Source organism: Sipha flava, unplaced genomic scaffold, assembly GCF_003268045.1.
Source record: "Sipha flava isolate LNK unplaced genomic scaffold, YSA_version1 108_pilon_pilon, whole genome shotgun sequence".
Lineage (NCBI taxonomy): Eukaryota > Metazoa > Arthropoda > Insecta > Hemiptera > Aphididae > Sipha > Sipha flava.
In genome coordinates, this window is record NW_020271725.1 from 9,704 (window position 1) to 27,619 (window position 17,916).

At 26.2% G+C, this 17,916-nt stretch overlaps 1 protein-coding gene across 1 annotated transcript; it reads right to left on the reverse strand.

Moving 5' to 3' along the window:
* Positions 1 to 384: 384 nt before the first annotated feature.
* Positions 385 to 10,695, reverse strand: LOC112686701 (solute carrier family 35 member F6). Its single transcript, XM_025559113.1, has 9 exons — positions 10,235 to 10,695; positions 9,930 to 10,033; positions 9,021 to 9,168; positions 8,642 to 8,792; positions 8,390 to 8,560; positions 4,076 to 4,186; positions 2,243 to 2,401; positions 2,021 to 2,175; positions 385 to 705 (listed from the first exon to the last, which is right to left on the reverse strand). The coding sequence occupies exons 2-9, from the start codon at positions 10,001 to 10,003 to the stop codon at positions 577 to 579; spliced, it is 1,098 nt and encodes a 365-aa protein (XP_025414898.1). The 5' UTR covers positions 10,004 to 10,033; positions 10,235 to 10,695; the 3' UTR covers positions 385 to 576.
* Positions 10,696 to 17,916: the final 7,221 nt, after the last annotated feature.

Below are 17,916 nucleotides of genomic sequence, written 5' to 3' on the forward strand. Positions count from 1 at the left end.
GTTCCTTATTTTGATATTAATTATTGAGAATAATTATTGTTCAGATATCTAAAAACGAGCGATTGTAAATTCCGCCCGAGGAAAATATCCAAGTAAAAAAAGCACATGTAAATTCTGTACGGAAAAATATTTTTAAACTATGCGTTCAGTGACTAATATGTGGTAATATGTGAAATGTATATTTATTTAAATACCTACTTAATACTTTTATAAACATTTTTTTATATTTAAATACCTACTTATAAATTATAATGATTAATCTATGTTATGTCAGTAATAATATGATTAATAAGATACATTCAGAAATTTGTTATTAACAGTAAATAATAAATGTATTCTTTATAAACTTATTGGCTATTATATCTATACGGTTTTAATTGAAAAAATAAAAAAAAAAAACATTAAGCTTTTAAACTTCATCAAGTAATAAGAACTTCTTATTTATAATTTATAAGTTATATGTATGAAGTGTTTATTAATTATCAATTTTTTTTGGGCGAAATTTACATGTACCTTATTTTACCTGTAGTTAATTTTGGGAGGAATTTACATGCGCCCCTAAAAACATTAATCTTCTTATGCTTCACTTCCAATAATTGGTTCATCTGTTGGATAGTGTACAACAGTTCTTAATCTTCTAGGTACAGCTCTTAATAGATTATTGTATATGCACATTCCAATAAGTAACAACAGGAAACCAACCAGCTAAAAAGATAATTTTCATTATAAATAAAATGTCAAATTTATTTAAATATTTTTAAATTTTGTTATCAACAAATATTAGTTTCATATTTCTATAAATTATAGAATTATTACTATAATATAGTATAACCTCAATAGTTAGAATTTGAAGGAAAATAAAAATGTAGTTCTAGTTATCAAAACTTAAAAATTTAATAAATCTTATTTTAATTTATATTTTATTAGTTGAAAGAGTTGAACTAGACAACACCCAAATGTAAGATTTATTTTTATAAGTATAAGTTTATTGTCAATACCAATTGGGGCACATCATTTGGCAATTAAACAACTATTTTAAAGATAAAATAAACATAAATTAAGTATCATTGTTTAATGTACACAAAATGCAAAGTGTACCATAGTTTAATTAATCGTAGTAAAGTATATCTTAAATGTTTTTTTTATGGTTAGCTTTTGAATCTTACGAATATTAAATATTAAATTCTACAACTTTAAACAAGAGATAAAATTAATGTAGAATGCAAGATGATGGGCTAATGGAATTATACGTTTTACTTGCTGTAAAAAAAAGAAATTTGAAAATATATGCATATAAAATCCTTTCCTATCTCCAGATATCTAACAAACAATTTAGTTATTTAGTTAACAAGTAAATTCTTGAAATTAAGATGAAATGATTTATATACATTGCGAAAAATTGATGAGAAAATGTATTGTCAAAATTGTGATATTCTCAAGTAAAACGGAGTAAGTAAAAACAGCTGTCTTCCATACTCTTTCTACTTCTTAATAAATTAAATATTAACTGATAAAAGTAACTCATATGAAAGGTTACAGTGAAAATTCATAATAGCCAATATTTCTAAAATATTCAGAACTGCAGTTTAAAGTTTTTTTTTTCAAAATTATACTAAAACGATACCAATATTTACCCTTAAATAATTTATGCTTGTTTGAGGAGAAATCAACAGATGTATTTATTACTCAAATTTTTTTAAACAGCTCTCAATGTATATTAATGGGATTAAAATAACATTGTAGCAATAAAGAAATGCTAAGAACTTTTGGTTTTTTTAATTAGTTAAATTAAAGAGTTAATTACGTTTATGATTTACAATACTACATTATACAACATGGTATATTTCTTATTCATGAAATATCAACAAAAAAAAACTTTAATAATAATATTAATCAGCAGATCTCAAATTACTAATTTTATACAATCAAGTATAGTGTTGTATTACTATATATATCGCACTTCTAATACTTTTTCTGATTTGGGATAAAATTTAGTTAAAATATAAATGAATAATATTACCTGAAGAGGATGGAATTCTTGCCAGCCAACTGCTAATGAAAAAGTCCAAATGAAGAATGTTCTTACAGAGTCTAAAACCATTCTAGTAGTCGCAGATATTTCCTTAGCAACACTTATACCAGAAAAGTTGAAGTAGGCAATACTTATTATGTTACCTAGAAAATAATATAAATTACATTTTATACTTCAAACAATTATTTATTATTAAATTAATATTTTTACCAATTAATGCAAGTAGAATAATTTTATTATTCATAATTTGAGTAATAGCTTCAGGAAAATCTTCAATAACACCACGAGAATTATTATTAGCAAAAATGTCAACTTTAATATAGTAAAATGGTACTAAAAGAAAACTCATCATCAGAAATCCAAATACACCTAAAAAATAAAAAAAATTGAAATTACTAAATCTTATGTAAAATAAAAATTGCTTTTAGATGCCATAGAAATTTAAAAAAAATGTATTTCCAAGAATATTTCTTGGAATTTATTTTTACTAATTAATATAAACTAAAATGTACTGTCAAGTATAATTGAATATAAATTTTAACAAATTATATATTATAATAATTAATTAAAAACAAATTTAATATGCTATTATTATTATGTCATTAAGAAAATGTAAAATTTATGATGTTGTTTTTATCTAGTAATGTAAATAAACAATATTAAAACACAAATAATACAGTATTTAATAAAAAATTTAAATAAATATTTTATGATTTAATTTATATTTGCATAAATGTTATTGAGAAAAAAAGCTTAATTTAACTGAAAATTATTTACTTAAATTTAATAAAATTTATATTAATTTCAAACTATTTTCATGATTAATACCTCTATTCACTTAGACATTGGATTAATTTTATTTTGTACAATAATAATTAATAATGTTTAATAATTTATATGAGCTATCAGATTTTGTCAAAATGTATTATTAAGTTATTATTATAGTTACATTTTGAATTAATATAATTGAAATTAACATATAAATTATCAATAGTTTATGAATTATTTGCAAGAGGCATAAAATTTAATATAAAATACAAAGATAAATAAATCTGAATTAAAATTACTGAGCAAACAGTAATAAGAAATTTTACATGTCCATGATTAGTATTCAAACATATTAAGTTAATAATATATTAAAATAATATTTATTATGTGAAAATTACTATAGATATTCATTAACAATAATAAATTATATTATTTGTTGTTTAATCAATTTTCTAAAAATGTTTTTTTTCTTTTTTTACATTTTATTGTTTAAAACTTTAAACTTTTTGGAAAAATTAATAATCAATCAAAAGGTATTGACATTTTTACAATGTTTTTGAATTTATATGAATGGCATACTGCATTAAAAGCATAGTTATATTTATATAATATGAATTTAATACAAATATAAATCATATTTTAAGAGGAGGAAAATCAGTGCCGTATTTCCTAGTAAACACTATAAGCTAGTGCTTAGGGCAGCAATTTTTTAAGGACAGCAAATAATTTTTAGTATTACATTTTTATTATATGTAACTAGAACTAAAATAAATGCAACTAATTATAAAATATTTTATTTTATTAAAGCCGATGCGTTAAAGACACTAACTATTTAATTTAGAATATAATTTAAGAATGTTTAAAATTTTTTTATTACCATGTTTTTTATCATTATATTTTATATCATATTTTTATAATTAAGTTTTTCATATGAATGTATGAATGAATTCTTATAATAGCTGTATATTTTTATTTTACATCATTAAAATTTTAAGTAATAAAGGAAACAACTGTAATTGTATGCTTTAATAACATTTATTAAACTAAAAAAATATTAATATTAAAATGTGGGAATTTGTTTAGTGCTTAAAGCAGCACAGGGGAAATAATGAATATTTGGACCTATATTATAAATTTTAAATTGAGTGATATATATAAATATTTAAAACTGATAGTAATTTTACTGTTTACAACTTTTAACAATAAATGAAGAAATATTGATACATAAAGATATATCTTTACTATTATTCTAATGATAAAATCAAATTTAAATACCTTCCCAACCAACAGCCTGTAATGGTGGTATGTCATTTGTGACAACATATTTCTCTTCATATACCATTTGAGCAGCTGTTATAATCTGAGCAAATAAGATCAATGAGTCACCTAAAAATAAAATACAATTTTGATAATTTATTTTTTAATTTTATGTTCAAGTACACTTATTAAGAAAAAAATATTAATGCATAAAATATTATTTCTATGTAAAAGGTAATTAAAATAAAGTAGGGAGAAGCAATAGCAAATTACTACTTATAGAAAGAAGCTAAAACTAAAAATGAAAATTATAGAGTATGATAGGAGAAAATCGAGAGTTTATCAAAAAACTAGAATTGGATGTTTGATAAATAAGGAACCGAAGATGAATGAAAAGATATAATCTGGAAAGAAAAAAAAAGGAAGGCCAGTCAGAGTTGGTTCAGGATTTATTCAGATGACAAAGGGGAAGAGTGAAGATAAAGGCAAAAGGGATTTTAAGGGAGAAGATAATAGCTATGTTAAAAGCGAGAGAAGGCAACTATTGAAATAGATAGAGAAGAAAACTTCGGACAGTAGAAGATAACTAGGAAATTATTACAGTTCTAGATTACAAAATGAACAGGAAGCAAGGAAAACCATTTGGTTTTCCAAGATTTCCAAATGTTTTTCTTGCGAAAGTTGTCTGAGGAAGGAATTTAGAGGAGAAAAAAATGTTATGAACAGTTAACTGATCAGTTTTCTAATTACTGGCAATGCCAACATGACTGGGAACCAAGAGAAACTGTAGATTTTTACAGCTGGTAAGACAGGAATTTTATAAGAAAGATGAGCAGTGATGATAGGGGCAAAGAATAGATTTTATCTGAGAGAATAAATAACATGTTTAAAGATAAGGAAAAATAAAGAATAAGTCCCCTTGAATATTAGAACGTAGAGCATATGTAGTTGGACCAATAGTAAATAAAATAGAAAAGGTGTTTAAACTGAAGAATTTATCCAAGTTTGTGATGAGACTAAGATGGGAGGCTGACTAAGTTTAATAGGGATTATTGAATTGTTTTTTTCAGTAGATTTGAAGAGGAAGGAAGAAAGATATATGGAAATACATTTAACACATTCAATATCATTATTGGATACTCTCTGACAATGGATACAAATCATTTTAGATGGAATCCAACAATAATTATATATATTTTCAAGTTATAAAATACTTAATTGATAGTGCATGCCCATAAAATTTGAATTGGCCACTTAATATATATTTTTAAATAAGTTGTATGAATCAGTTTTATGATTATTGTAAGGTTTTTCAACAACCATACAATATCAAAAATACAGATCTTATTTTATTTTTTATAATTGAATGGCAATATAATTTTTTTGTACTCAATAGTACATTACAATACCATAACAAGTATTCTTAATAGTCTATTAATTGAATCTAAATATCTTTACACTTAAACAATGTGTAACCGTGTCAAACTCACCACTCGATGCGCTACCATCATTATTATAATTGTATGTTTTTCCATTGTGTTATTAGGCCAATGTTACTGAAATGTGATAACTAGGGAACGGATTTATATGTAATAAAAATACAGAAATATTTACATATATATGTAAGTATAATTTATAAAATATGTGCTAAAAACATCCAAATATGTGGGGGGAAAAAAAGTGATTATTATTATTAAATTATCAAAATGATTTGTTGCATTGAATTATTACAATATCTTTTAAATTATCAAATGTTAAATGTTGCCTATTAGGTATCAAAATATTTTTAAAACGGCTAAATTATGGTTTCATATCAATCGATGTATTAAAAGCATATTTCAAGTGCGTACTATCAAAAGGCGATAATTCCAAATTTTTAGAAGGGTGTCTGCCACTCATTATGTCATTGATTGTTTTAAAATCAATATTGCCTGGAATTTTTTTCTGTAACAGCATGAATTTTCTTTTTTACAACATCTATTGGTCCGCTTACGAGTTTTAATCTCTGATTCAACAATTTGCATACTATCATTTGGGGACATATTTTTTATTAATAATTTTATTAAATTATTTTTAATTAAAATTAAATTATTTTCAATGTTTCATTTAGCATAATATTTTGAGTTTTTCCAATAGCGATAGAAGTTTCTGGATCTAATTTTGAAATAATTTCTTGTATTTTCGTAGGAAGAAGACGTATGAATGATGAAATGATAAAAATAAGTTTAAAAATATTTAAAAATTAGTGAAATATGTAAAAATATGTAATTATTATACCAAAATATGTAAAAATATGTAAAATAAAAGTATCATCATTTTAATAGGAATGATTTAAATCATAAACATTTGTTATCAAATCTTAAATATCTCGTTTTAATAAAAATATGCATTTACATATAAATCCGTTCCCTAGTGATAATATGTTACCATACTACTGAAGTTCATACTTTTAAAACTTATAAACTTTTATAATAAGTATAATATAAATATAATATATAATATATATATAATAAGTATTTTATAATAATTTATAATAAGTATATTATATTTCTTTTAAATAATAATTGAATTTTTCTCCTGGCCCATCTGACAACATCCAAAAGTCCCAAAGTTAAATATTAGTATAATAATATTATAGTACATAAACTACATTTACATTTAACACATTGGTGACGAGGGGAGTCAGTGGTGATATCCGACTAGTTTTTCTTATTGAACAATGGGTGTCACCGGTGTTAAGACCAAAAACATGTTCGCTACTATATTCTTAAGTTTGAGCTACTCTGGTCAGTGATTATAATGAATCAAACTTTAGATATTTACTATATTATAAAAATTAATAATTTGTGCATTTCAGGCAATACCTAAATAAATGTAAAATATAAACTTATTCTTTTGACTATAATAACAAATTATATTTAATAACATATTATAAAAGTTACTTCCTTGCAATAAAAATAATAAATAAAATATGATCAACTTATAACCATTTCAATATAAAATAACAAAATATAAAATTTGCAATAAGAAATTAAAGTATAAAATAATTAGGAGCTAAAGTTTTTGTCAAAAACACTGTAAATAATATGGTTTTTCACAGTTTTGACAAATGGTTAAAACCATTTTGCATTTTTTCTTGGACTCATTTGGATCCAATGTCAACCTTAGATTTTCATAACAATCTACGTATCTTCTCCGTTTTTTTTTATTTGAATGTCCAGCTTTGCCTTCTATCTCAATCAAATTATGTGGTCTTTTTACAAATTTTATAGAAACTGAAGAATTTGTAAACTTTGAAGAAATCTCATCACTGAGTAGTTCACAAATGAGATTTTCGCGGAATTTTTTTATTTGCATTTTACTATTATTTATGACACTTTTATAAACATTCCATGCATTTACAACTGCCGTACTAAAGAGAAACCACTTAATGGTTTTTCTAAGAACACTATGGTATCTAGACATTTGGTCAGAGATATCTAAGCCTACACATATATAAACCTATAGTTACAATAATTCATAATTATTAGGAAGCTCGGGTGTCACCGGTGACGCCTAGCCGCCTTGAAAAAAGTATTTTTCCATTTTATTATTTATAGACGAGGGTATCGCCGGTGACACCCACCGTTATTATTACGAAAACGTGTTTGCTATTATCACAGATTATATTCATATAATTTGTGCTATTATCAGACAAGTCGATTAGTATCAAAATTATTTACTAGATGTCACTACAAGTTATTTTATTACAGTTTTCATTTTATAGAGGCTAAGAATAGATAGTAAAAACGGCGCCTTGTCGCCATATTAAAAAAATAAATTATTATTATTAATTAATATAAATAATTTAGTTCCAAGATAATTAAGTTGGATACATGTTGATGTCGGTCATATGATGGGGTATCATACTGTATGGCCGACATCGTCGCATTTCCGATGACATCCATGTTTTTTCAAATATTGACATGGCATGTAGTGTAGTACACTAAAATAAAGTTGGTATTTTATGTGTTAAGGGAATCATTCATGTCTTAACTGATATATCTATGTATTTTTAGGAGTTGAAGATGGCAATGTCAAAAGTAAAGAAAAAAAAGGAAATATTTGGTAATGATAAAGAGTTTTAAATGTGCATCATGTACATATTGAAAAGCAAGTGCCTGAGGCAGCTCTCAATATGTAATTCTATGACTGATTGATCCAAAAGAAAATATTGGAATATTGGGAAAATATGAATTTGCAAACAGAATGGGATGCATGCATATGTTAATAGGTTAAAATAAATTTTTAATTTTAAATATTATTTCAGCTGAATATTAAATAAATAATTACCAAGAATAATTTGTTTAGAATTTTGAGAATCTGATCCAGGAGACAATAAATCTGATATACCAACTGTGCCCAATCCAATAATTATTGTAAATATTCCTAGCCAATGCCGTATAGATACTTGTCGATGAACAAATATTTTTGAAAAAATAGCAGTAAAAATTATCACAGAACCTATAACAAATATAGAATTTTAAGTCCAATTATTTTAACTTGATATTAACAAACACAATCAAATAAAATGCAATTAAGTACCTCTTAACATTTGAAAACTAGATGCATAGGTCATTGTTAGACCAACATACATAAGTGTAGTAGCTATCATGTCAAACATTGCAGGAATAAAGAATAAAAATGGATTGAATTGTTGATTGCCTTTAACAATTGGACTATCTTCAATAGAGTACTATAATAATTTGAAGTATACATTTAATAAACTATGATTAAATATATAAATCTTTTATCAAAAATGATTAATTATTATGTCTTATATTTTATTTTTATTAATAATATTTGTAATATTAAATCATTTTTAATATATTGTTTATATATTTAATAATACTTATTATTATTTTAAAACCATGAAATAGAAATGTTGTAATAATTAGTACTTTGAATTAATAAAATAAATAACCTGTTTTTTAATATGATACATATATGCAAGTTTGAAGAATAACAAGCATAAAAATTCTCCAAGAAACATTGTTAATGACTGAACAAAAGGATGGTCAAAATTACGTTCTTTACCATCTGAACCAATAGATCTAAGCTTGTCAGCCCATCTAAAAACAAAATCACATGATGAATATATAAAGTTTTAAAAGTAATTTACATAATAAATACTAAAACAAAATAAAAATAATTGCATAATAGATAATATTACTATCACTAAAAATAAATTAAGAAACTATACTTTTTGATAATATTAAATCTTTGTGAAATTTTTTTAAAAAATATATTAGTTGAAACGTATAAAGCAAACTTCTTAAATAATATTCTAAATAGAACATGGCGAAACATAAAATACTAGTACATATATATTATATACTACTGAATCAAGGTTAACTATTTTAGTGACATACAATTGTTACATGTTTATATATTAAGGTTTATATTAAAAAAATATGAAAATATAAAATACAAAAATACATTTTTCAGATAAAATTATTAAAAAATGTAATTATTCCTAAATTAAAATTGATAAGCCTATAAATACTGAGTATTAAATGATAATCTTAATAAAGGTAAATTTTAGTTTAAAATAATTAAATATTTTTACATTTGATTGAACAACTAACGTTTAAAAGATACATTGTTCATATAACTTCTTAAGTCAATATTTAATGACTCAATAATTGAAAACATTAAATTGGCCACTATGTGTAATTATGTACATTAAATTACAATTGTGAAGTTAAACAAAAAAAATTATCAACTGCCTCAATTATAGGTAGAAAATTAAAAGTTAAACAATAGAAAATCAGTTAATGTTTGAAGGCTACTTTATTTAATATAAATTATTATTAAAATTATGCAAACTTACTTAACGCTAAGTGTGTTTATAGATCCTGTGATGACCATTCCAATGGTCAACAGTAGTTGATACGTCGTATACATGGTAACTGTGATAGACAATTAATCAAAAACCTAGAGCAGATCAAATGACAATGTACCTATGAGGCTGTACAATAAAATTTTAATAACAATAAAACGTTTGCACAAGGATTTCCACTTAATTATTTTATATATAGTGCACAATAGCACTCTGAAATCGTATCACTGACGAATTTGTTCTTTACACAGTAATTTAAAGGCAGCAGTATAAATACAGTATAGTAATATACTTACCGTGCTTATATCTGATGGCGGACGTGGTAAGTTACGAGACGAACGTTGCTGTCGTTTGATCCAATTACTGATCCACGTTTAGTATTGGTGACAACGAATGCAGCGGCGGTGAGTGGGGTACAGACGAGCGCATGTGTGGTCGGGTAAAAGGTATTGAGCTCTTAATGTGTGTGTTTTATTGTTTACTGTTGTTCGAATTGAATGCGACACGCCAATGAACGACGTAAACAAATTAACTCGCCGTTGACACTGAACAATATCAACTATTGAATAATCACGAAATATCAGTGACGACGGGAGGAGACGAGAAAACAAACAAAAAAGATAAAGGGAAGAAAAACAACATCCGTCGACCCACCACCAATCGGTTATCATCAGCTGAAGTCATTACGTAAAAAAAAAAAATAATATATACCACGATTAAAGATATACAATCAATCTGAAAGTCGTTTATTATAGGGCGATGTGCAACCTGTATATTTTTAATCGTGATATATACTAACACCATACAAGGACGACGTGCTGATAACGCCGAACGTTTTCAACCGTCGTTGCTGTTGCTCGTATAGACAACAGCTGACCACCTCCATCCTCCATATCAACTGTTGTGGAACGAGCGGATCATTTCCACTCTGATTCATGTATATTATTATCAATTCTCCGTTATCACTACAACATATAACATTTTTCGGTTGATGCTCTAGTCATTTTACTATATATATATATATTATTTGTATTTTGTGTATTATGTATCTGAAGAAATTTACAAAGACAAGTAAAACTATGGGTCTAGCAGTATATGCGGAAAATATTTTTGTATCTAATTAATTCTAATGATAAAAATAACAAGATTTAGATAGGTACTTTGAAATGTATTCGATTTATGTTTATTTTTTCAAGAAAATACTGATATCTACTACTACTAAATATTTGTTTATATGAGGGGTTCACGGAAAAAGTGTATAGTGTAAAAACACATTTTAATTACTACTTGGGCTTGAAAGTCAATGTCCCGAAAAATATGTATTAATTATTCAAATGCCTAGATATATAATACTTTTTCTAATTAATTTTAATGTATTTACCTAAGTTTATAAGCAAATCAAATTTTGATATCAAATAATAATTCAAATGATCAAATTAATAGTATAATTCTATTTTTATGAAAGAGTTAGCTAATATTTATTTTTGTTACATATAAGGCAACAGTTTTCACCATTTTGTTTTGTTTTTTTATCTATATTGCACAATAAAAAATTAATAATTATATAAAATAGTACTAAACGGTAACACAACAATAATAATTATCTTTTTTACATAATGCAGATAATATAGTAAAATTATAAGAGCATCAACCGAAAAATGTTATATGATATAGTGATAACGGAGAATTGATAATAATGTGCATGGATCAGGGTTGTTTTGATCCGCTCGTTCAAAAATCGGGAAAACTACCCGTCCCATCCCCGCAACATTCAGTAACCGGTTGGCACCAGCGCCGCCCGTTTTTCCATCACGGCCGTTAGGCTGTCTTTTGATCTGGTCTCGTAGCGTTCGGAGCTGCCTTCTCTGGTGCCAGGGGCACTCGTGCTGTTTTGAGATCGTGATCGTCGGATCGTCGAATCTGTGCCCTTTTTCTGTGTGAGCATTCGTACGGCAACTTTGTTTGGTGACTTATAGTGCGACGCCAAGCACTCCGTCTGACATCGTTACCACGACCGTCACGAGCGTCCTGTGTCCAATTCATCACGTGGTCGGCCATTTTTGTACGTGTGGGTTGCGAGTCCTCCACACTTCCTCGGAGGAGTCCGTTGCCAGTGTCCAGTGCCCAATTGTGTTGCTGAGTGTTCCTAATTAGGAACAATTCCTGGAGTTCCAGAAGTCGTCTATCGGTCTTGGTGGTCGTCGCACGTGCCCTGAGCACGATCGCGTGGGTGTAACCGAACGAACCCTCAAGCCGAACCAAGGTATAACCGTCCGACATTGTAACGCGCTGAACATTATATTTTTTTTTCTGTAATTTATTTTGTATATTCTTTTTATATATATTGGCCGCCAGCCCTTATTGTGCTATCCATATTGTAATTGTTATTATTATTATTTTTATATGCACTAATTTTCAGAAATGTTAGCATTCCTCTACTATTATTACGTTATAACTATAATGCTTAACAAGTTTTGGGGACTCTTTTTTTTTATTTAAAGTAAATAGAGTCCTCCTTCTTTAATTTTGCCAAGTCAAGCACTGCTTATCGTCCCCCCTTTTAACTTTCACTGGATACCGATAGTATACCTATCAATATTATAGTATTACAATCTTACAGAATATTATAATTCATCTGATAATGTTATAGTATACTTAATACGCAGTGACGTATTTAAGGGATAATGAAGATATTTGAAAGGTCTGCAGTCCCCCGAAATTTCGAAAAATATTTTTTAAGCCTGCTTATGACCTATTAGGTGAAAATTGTGAAAGTTTAATATGTGGTATTAAAAATGATTAGTAATAAATTTTTCGTGTAATGTAAAGTAATGTTACTATTCGGTATTCGTTAATAATAGCGAATGTCCGCCAATTAATTAACTACGTTTTTTTAGGGTATCTACGTTTCCTAATTATTATTTATAAACCTGTTGTGGGACTCTAAGCCCTATTAAATTTCGTAAAATGTATAGTTATCAAATATAATATTTTATTATTATTATTGTAGGCACCATGTTTATTGAGTTTTCACGTTGTTAACGCAAGAAAATACAGTGGCTCGTCCATATGCATGGAGAAATACAATCATGATTAAATTATACATCAATGAGGTATTATGGTAATGGTGATTTGATAAAATTAAAATTATTTTTGTTCTATACCGTAGGAGTATAAATTGTATTACTTAGCAATCAGTTTAAAATATTATTGGTAATAAGTTATTACCTATAATATATTAATATTTAATGATTTAATGATACTAGACTGAAAAAAGGGATTAATTGCTATTATGGATTAGGAAAAGTACTGAGCGCTAAAGCTGTTTCAAATAACCTTAAAGTTCAAATATATATGACGTTGATACGCCCAGTTGTGCTATACGGCTCGGAGACTTGGCCTCTCAGGAAAGCAGAACAAATGAGGTTGGAGGTTTTCGGAAGGAAAATTCTGAGAAGGATTTTTGGACTATGCAAGGATGATCAAACCGGAGAATAGAGGAAACGACATAACCAAGAACTCCAGAACCTTTTTCAACGCCCTTACATCACAAAAGAAATTTCAGTCAGAAGAATGAGATGGGCAGGATATGCATGGAGGAAACAAGGATTAATAATAAGATCCGTAATCGAAAACAACCCAGCAGGAAAATGATCCTTAGGCAGACCACGTTTAAGATGGGAGGACTGTGTTATTAAAGATGTAAGAAAAATAGAAGATAGTTTGCAATGGAGGGAAGAAGCGGAGGATAGAAATAGATGGAGAAGTATATACTTGGAGGGCTGGTCTTAAAGGCCGTTATCCCCAAAAAAAAAAAATATTAATATTACTAATAACTTTTAGCCATATAGCGATAATGTATAAGATAATTACTATCAATTTACAAATAGTATGTATTATTGTTTTATTATTTCATTCATCAAACATACTTAAAAAATTATATTTAAGTTTAAAATATTTAAAAGTACATAACTCGTATTGTATTATTTATAATAAAATAAATTGTAGCAATAAAATATATAACCGTATAACGATAACGTTTCAAACAGATGTTAATTTTGTGTGATTCCTTAAAATACAAAATAAATAATTTGTTTATGTATAAATATGTTTTGGAGGTATATAATGCATTTATTATGCAATACAAAAACTGAAATCAAGGGCGTATTTGAGTTGAGGCCAGGGGGGGGGAACTAATTTTTCTTCAATACAAACTTAAAAATAATTTACAGTTCATTAAAGGGGCATACCCGAGGGGAGGTTTTCGGGTCCGTACCCCTCATTGAAATTTCTACATATTCAATGGTTTAATAGTAAATAGTATATAGTGTATTTTAATTTCCCATTATTTTCAATATGATAAAGTTTATAGATTATATAATATACCTAAAATGTATAAAACATGTTTAATTTATACTGCATTTTTAATATTATTTATTATTGTTAATTAAATAATGTATTTTAAAATTAAAGTACCTACCTATTACAGTAAACCTTTGTGGAGAATATGAGTGCTGTGTGTATAACTATTGTGACTATTATTACAGTTATTAATAGTAATTTGTTGGTATTGAATTAAACTGTTCCTGTTGCTCATTCGAGGGAATATATAAAAATACAAGTACCAAATTGAATTTAATATTTATTTAATAAACATATTTAAAACCTACTGCATATAAAATTCTTATATTAAAATTGTACCTTCAGTCTGAATCTTGTATAAAAAAAAACAACAAATAATCATAGTAATAATAGTACCTATAAATTATTTTTTAAAAACTTTAAAAAAACAATTAAGATAGGTAACTTAATTTAACAAATATCTAAGTAGAAAATATAAGGTTAGTAAGAAGTCAAATAACAAATTTCAAATTTCTTTTTTTTTAATTTTGGCAAATTTGTTGATTGTTTCACCAATGGATACAATAATATTTTTATGCACATGCAGCAAAGCCAAACCTCTTAGTCTATGCCAGCGGTTCTTAATCGGGGGTCCGCGAGTAGGTATTAGGGGGTCCCCGGAAAAAAAGCGTAATGGCGGAAAAATTGAAATTTGTTGTAATTAATTGAAATTACTTGTGAAACTAGTAGTGAAATATTATAAATGTTGTAAATAGGTTTTTCGTAACTTATACGATTTAGTATAAGTGTATAATAAGAGTATAATACTGGAAAACGTGTATTGAGAATAACCAACCAGAAATTTTTGAAGCACTGCATGATTTTCTCAGTGAAACTGATATGAACTTATCACAAGGCATCAAACACCAAATTGTTCAACATTTGAATGAGCTTAAAACAGCTTTTGCAAAATACTTCCCTAAATGTGGAAAAGAAGACCACTGGATTATGTTCCCTTTCAGTGAAATTTATTTCAAATCTGCAGTTTTATCAGCCCGTGAAAAAGAAAAATTGATTGAACTGAAAACGGACTCTTCACTCCAAGCAGCATTTCTTGAAAAAAAATCACTGATCACCTTTTGGGCTAATGTGAAAGACGAATATCCTGAGCTTTCTTACAAAGCATTCAATGTTTTGCTATCGTTTACGAGCTCTGTATTAGTGGAAAGAGCCTTTTCGTCATACACATTTTTTAAAAATAAGTACCGTAATAGACTCTCGGTGAGTTCAGACTTACGAGTTTATTTATCATCCGTAGAGCCAGATTTCAAAAAGTTAAGTGCTAGCAAACAAGCTCAAGGATCACATTAAAATTACATTTTTAACTCAATATTATTTTTTATTATTTATTTTTATACATACAATGTATTGCGCATGTTGATCAAAATAAATCAAATTTTTCATTATTAAACTTATTTCGTAAATTCATATCTATCTTATGTAAAAATATATGACAAATTGGCATTTGGGGGTCCGTAAAGTAGTAGTGAGTGGTCAAGGGGTGCGTGAATGAAAAAAGGTTGAGAACCGCTGGTCTATGCTAACCTATTCTTGATCTTAACCATGTTTTCAATTTAAAAAAATATATTTTTGGCCAATATTTGCAAGTTAAAGAATATGGAAATAGATAATGTTAGTTATTATGATTATTATTTGGGTTAGGGACTTCTATCTCTATAAAATACACAAATATGCAAGCATTTGTGCACAAAAAATTACTAAATACTTATGCACAACAAAAAGTACCAGATATTATGTTGTAAAAAAAAAATAGGCAGGTAAATTTATTAAGGACTTATATAGGTAGCTCTAATAAATACAAAAATATACAATATGCATAAATGCACCAAAAAATGACTAACTAGTAAATACGTGGTAAAAAAAATGTTACTTTAAATTACTTTATATTATCTGATAAATACCTCGATTATGGTTGTAAATGTCTTTAACCGTAGCAATATCTATGGAAGATAATATCACTATTCGTTTCACAACCAAAAATGTTATGATATATGAAGATAAACAAAATTTGATACCCGTGATCAAATTGACATATTATTGAATTTATTATCATATTATAATAATAGACTAGTAATTTATATTCTTAATTGCTTATACATTACATTTTTTAAATAAACCAGTGTATTATATTAAAAAAAAATATGAGCCATGGGGGGAGGGGGGAAATGCCTCCTTCGCCCCCCTTAAATACGCCCTTGACTGAAATCATATCTTTATGAAATTTGATACAAATAAAAAAACATAGTGCTTCAAGCAATAAATTTGTTTAATTTATTTGGCTATAATTTATTTTAAAACGTTTACAAATTTATATTATATATATCTTAGTTATTTAATTTTTAATCTGTTTTACAACACATTTTGTTCAGACATTTTTTTTTTACTTGTAAAAATGCGAATAATGTAGCCTATCTATTTAAATTATACATATAAAAAAAAAATAGTTTCAAGTTTCAATTTCATAAATGTTTCTAAATGTGAAATTTATTGCGTAGATACTAAACATCCATTATAATACCAGACTTTTTTTAACAATTAATATAATTGTAATTAATAATAATAATAATAATAATAATAATAATAATAATAATAGTTAATAACAAATAAACGACTAGATAGAAATAAAAAAAATAAAACAAAACATTATATTTTTATAATTCGTTATTTTCAGTTTTGTTGTATTATTTGACTTACGAACAAAGTAAATGTAAAATAAATTAACGAAAAATAAGCCAAAACATTATCCAACATCTTAATAGATCTTAGACACTTGAATAAAAAAAACATTTGTTGTTCCTTTAGTTTGTTCGATTTGTTTCAAACATTGCGAAATAGTATAACAAACAGTTTTATTTATTAATATTTGTTATTTTTTTATACACTAGCCAACACAAACAGAAATTACATAAACACTTTACAATTGGATGAGATTGTCTGAATTTCTTAATTTTTTTTTTGTAATTAAATTATTATTGTGTACACGGATGATTGTAACAGCTGTGTTGTATATCCTCCATGCCTTAACTATATTTATTATTTTTATACAATACTTAAAAAAAAATCCCTTCTCGAAGGTTGTAACATTATTATAATATTAAAACGCAGTAACAAAATTGTACGTACACCAAAATTTTGCAACACACACTACAAAAAAAAAAAAAACAAATTAAATTTTTCTTTCTTTTTAAATAAAACAATAAAATAAACTAGTCTCTAGTATACAACTAACGTGAGCCGTATGCCGTTAGTGCACACCATTATAATAATGATGATAATAATAATTATAATATTAATAATAATAATAATAATAATAATAATAATTATGAAAATAATAATAATTATAATTATGAAGATTATTATAATAATAATGAAAATAATAATAACAACAACAACAACAAAAATAATAATAATAATAATAATAACAATAAATGATTAGATCTATAAGTTTTAAATATAAATTTATTTAACATGGGTTATGCTAGAAAGTTGCAAACGGTTTTTAACGATAAATTTGTATATACGACCATTTTGAAACCAGCGTTAGATTTAATGGACA

What these genes read in the sequence shown, in the direction of transcription:
- LOC112686701 (XM_025559113.1), bottom strand. Translation starts at nt 10,003, where the DNA reads ATGTATACGACGTATCAACTACTGTTGACCATTGGAATGGTCATCACA. An exon ending in ATAAACACACTTAGCGTTAA is followed by an intron (nt 9,169 to 9,929) that starts GTAAGTTTGCAT and finishes TTTTGTTTTTAG; the next exon opens with ATGGGCTGACAAGCTTAGAT. An exon ending in TATTCTACTTGCATTAATTG is followed by an intron (nt 2,176 to 2,242) that starts GTAAAAATATTA and finishes ATTATTTTCTAG; the next exon opens with GTAACATAATAAGTATTGCC.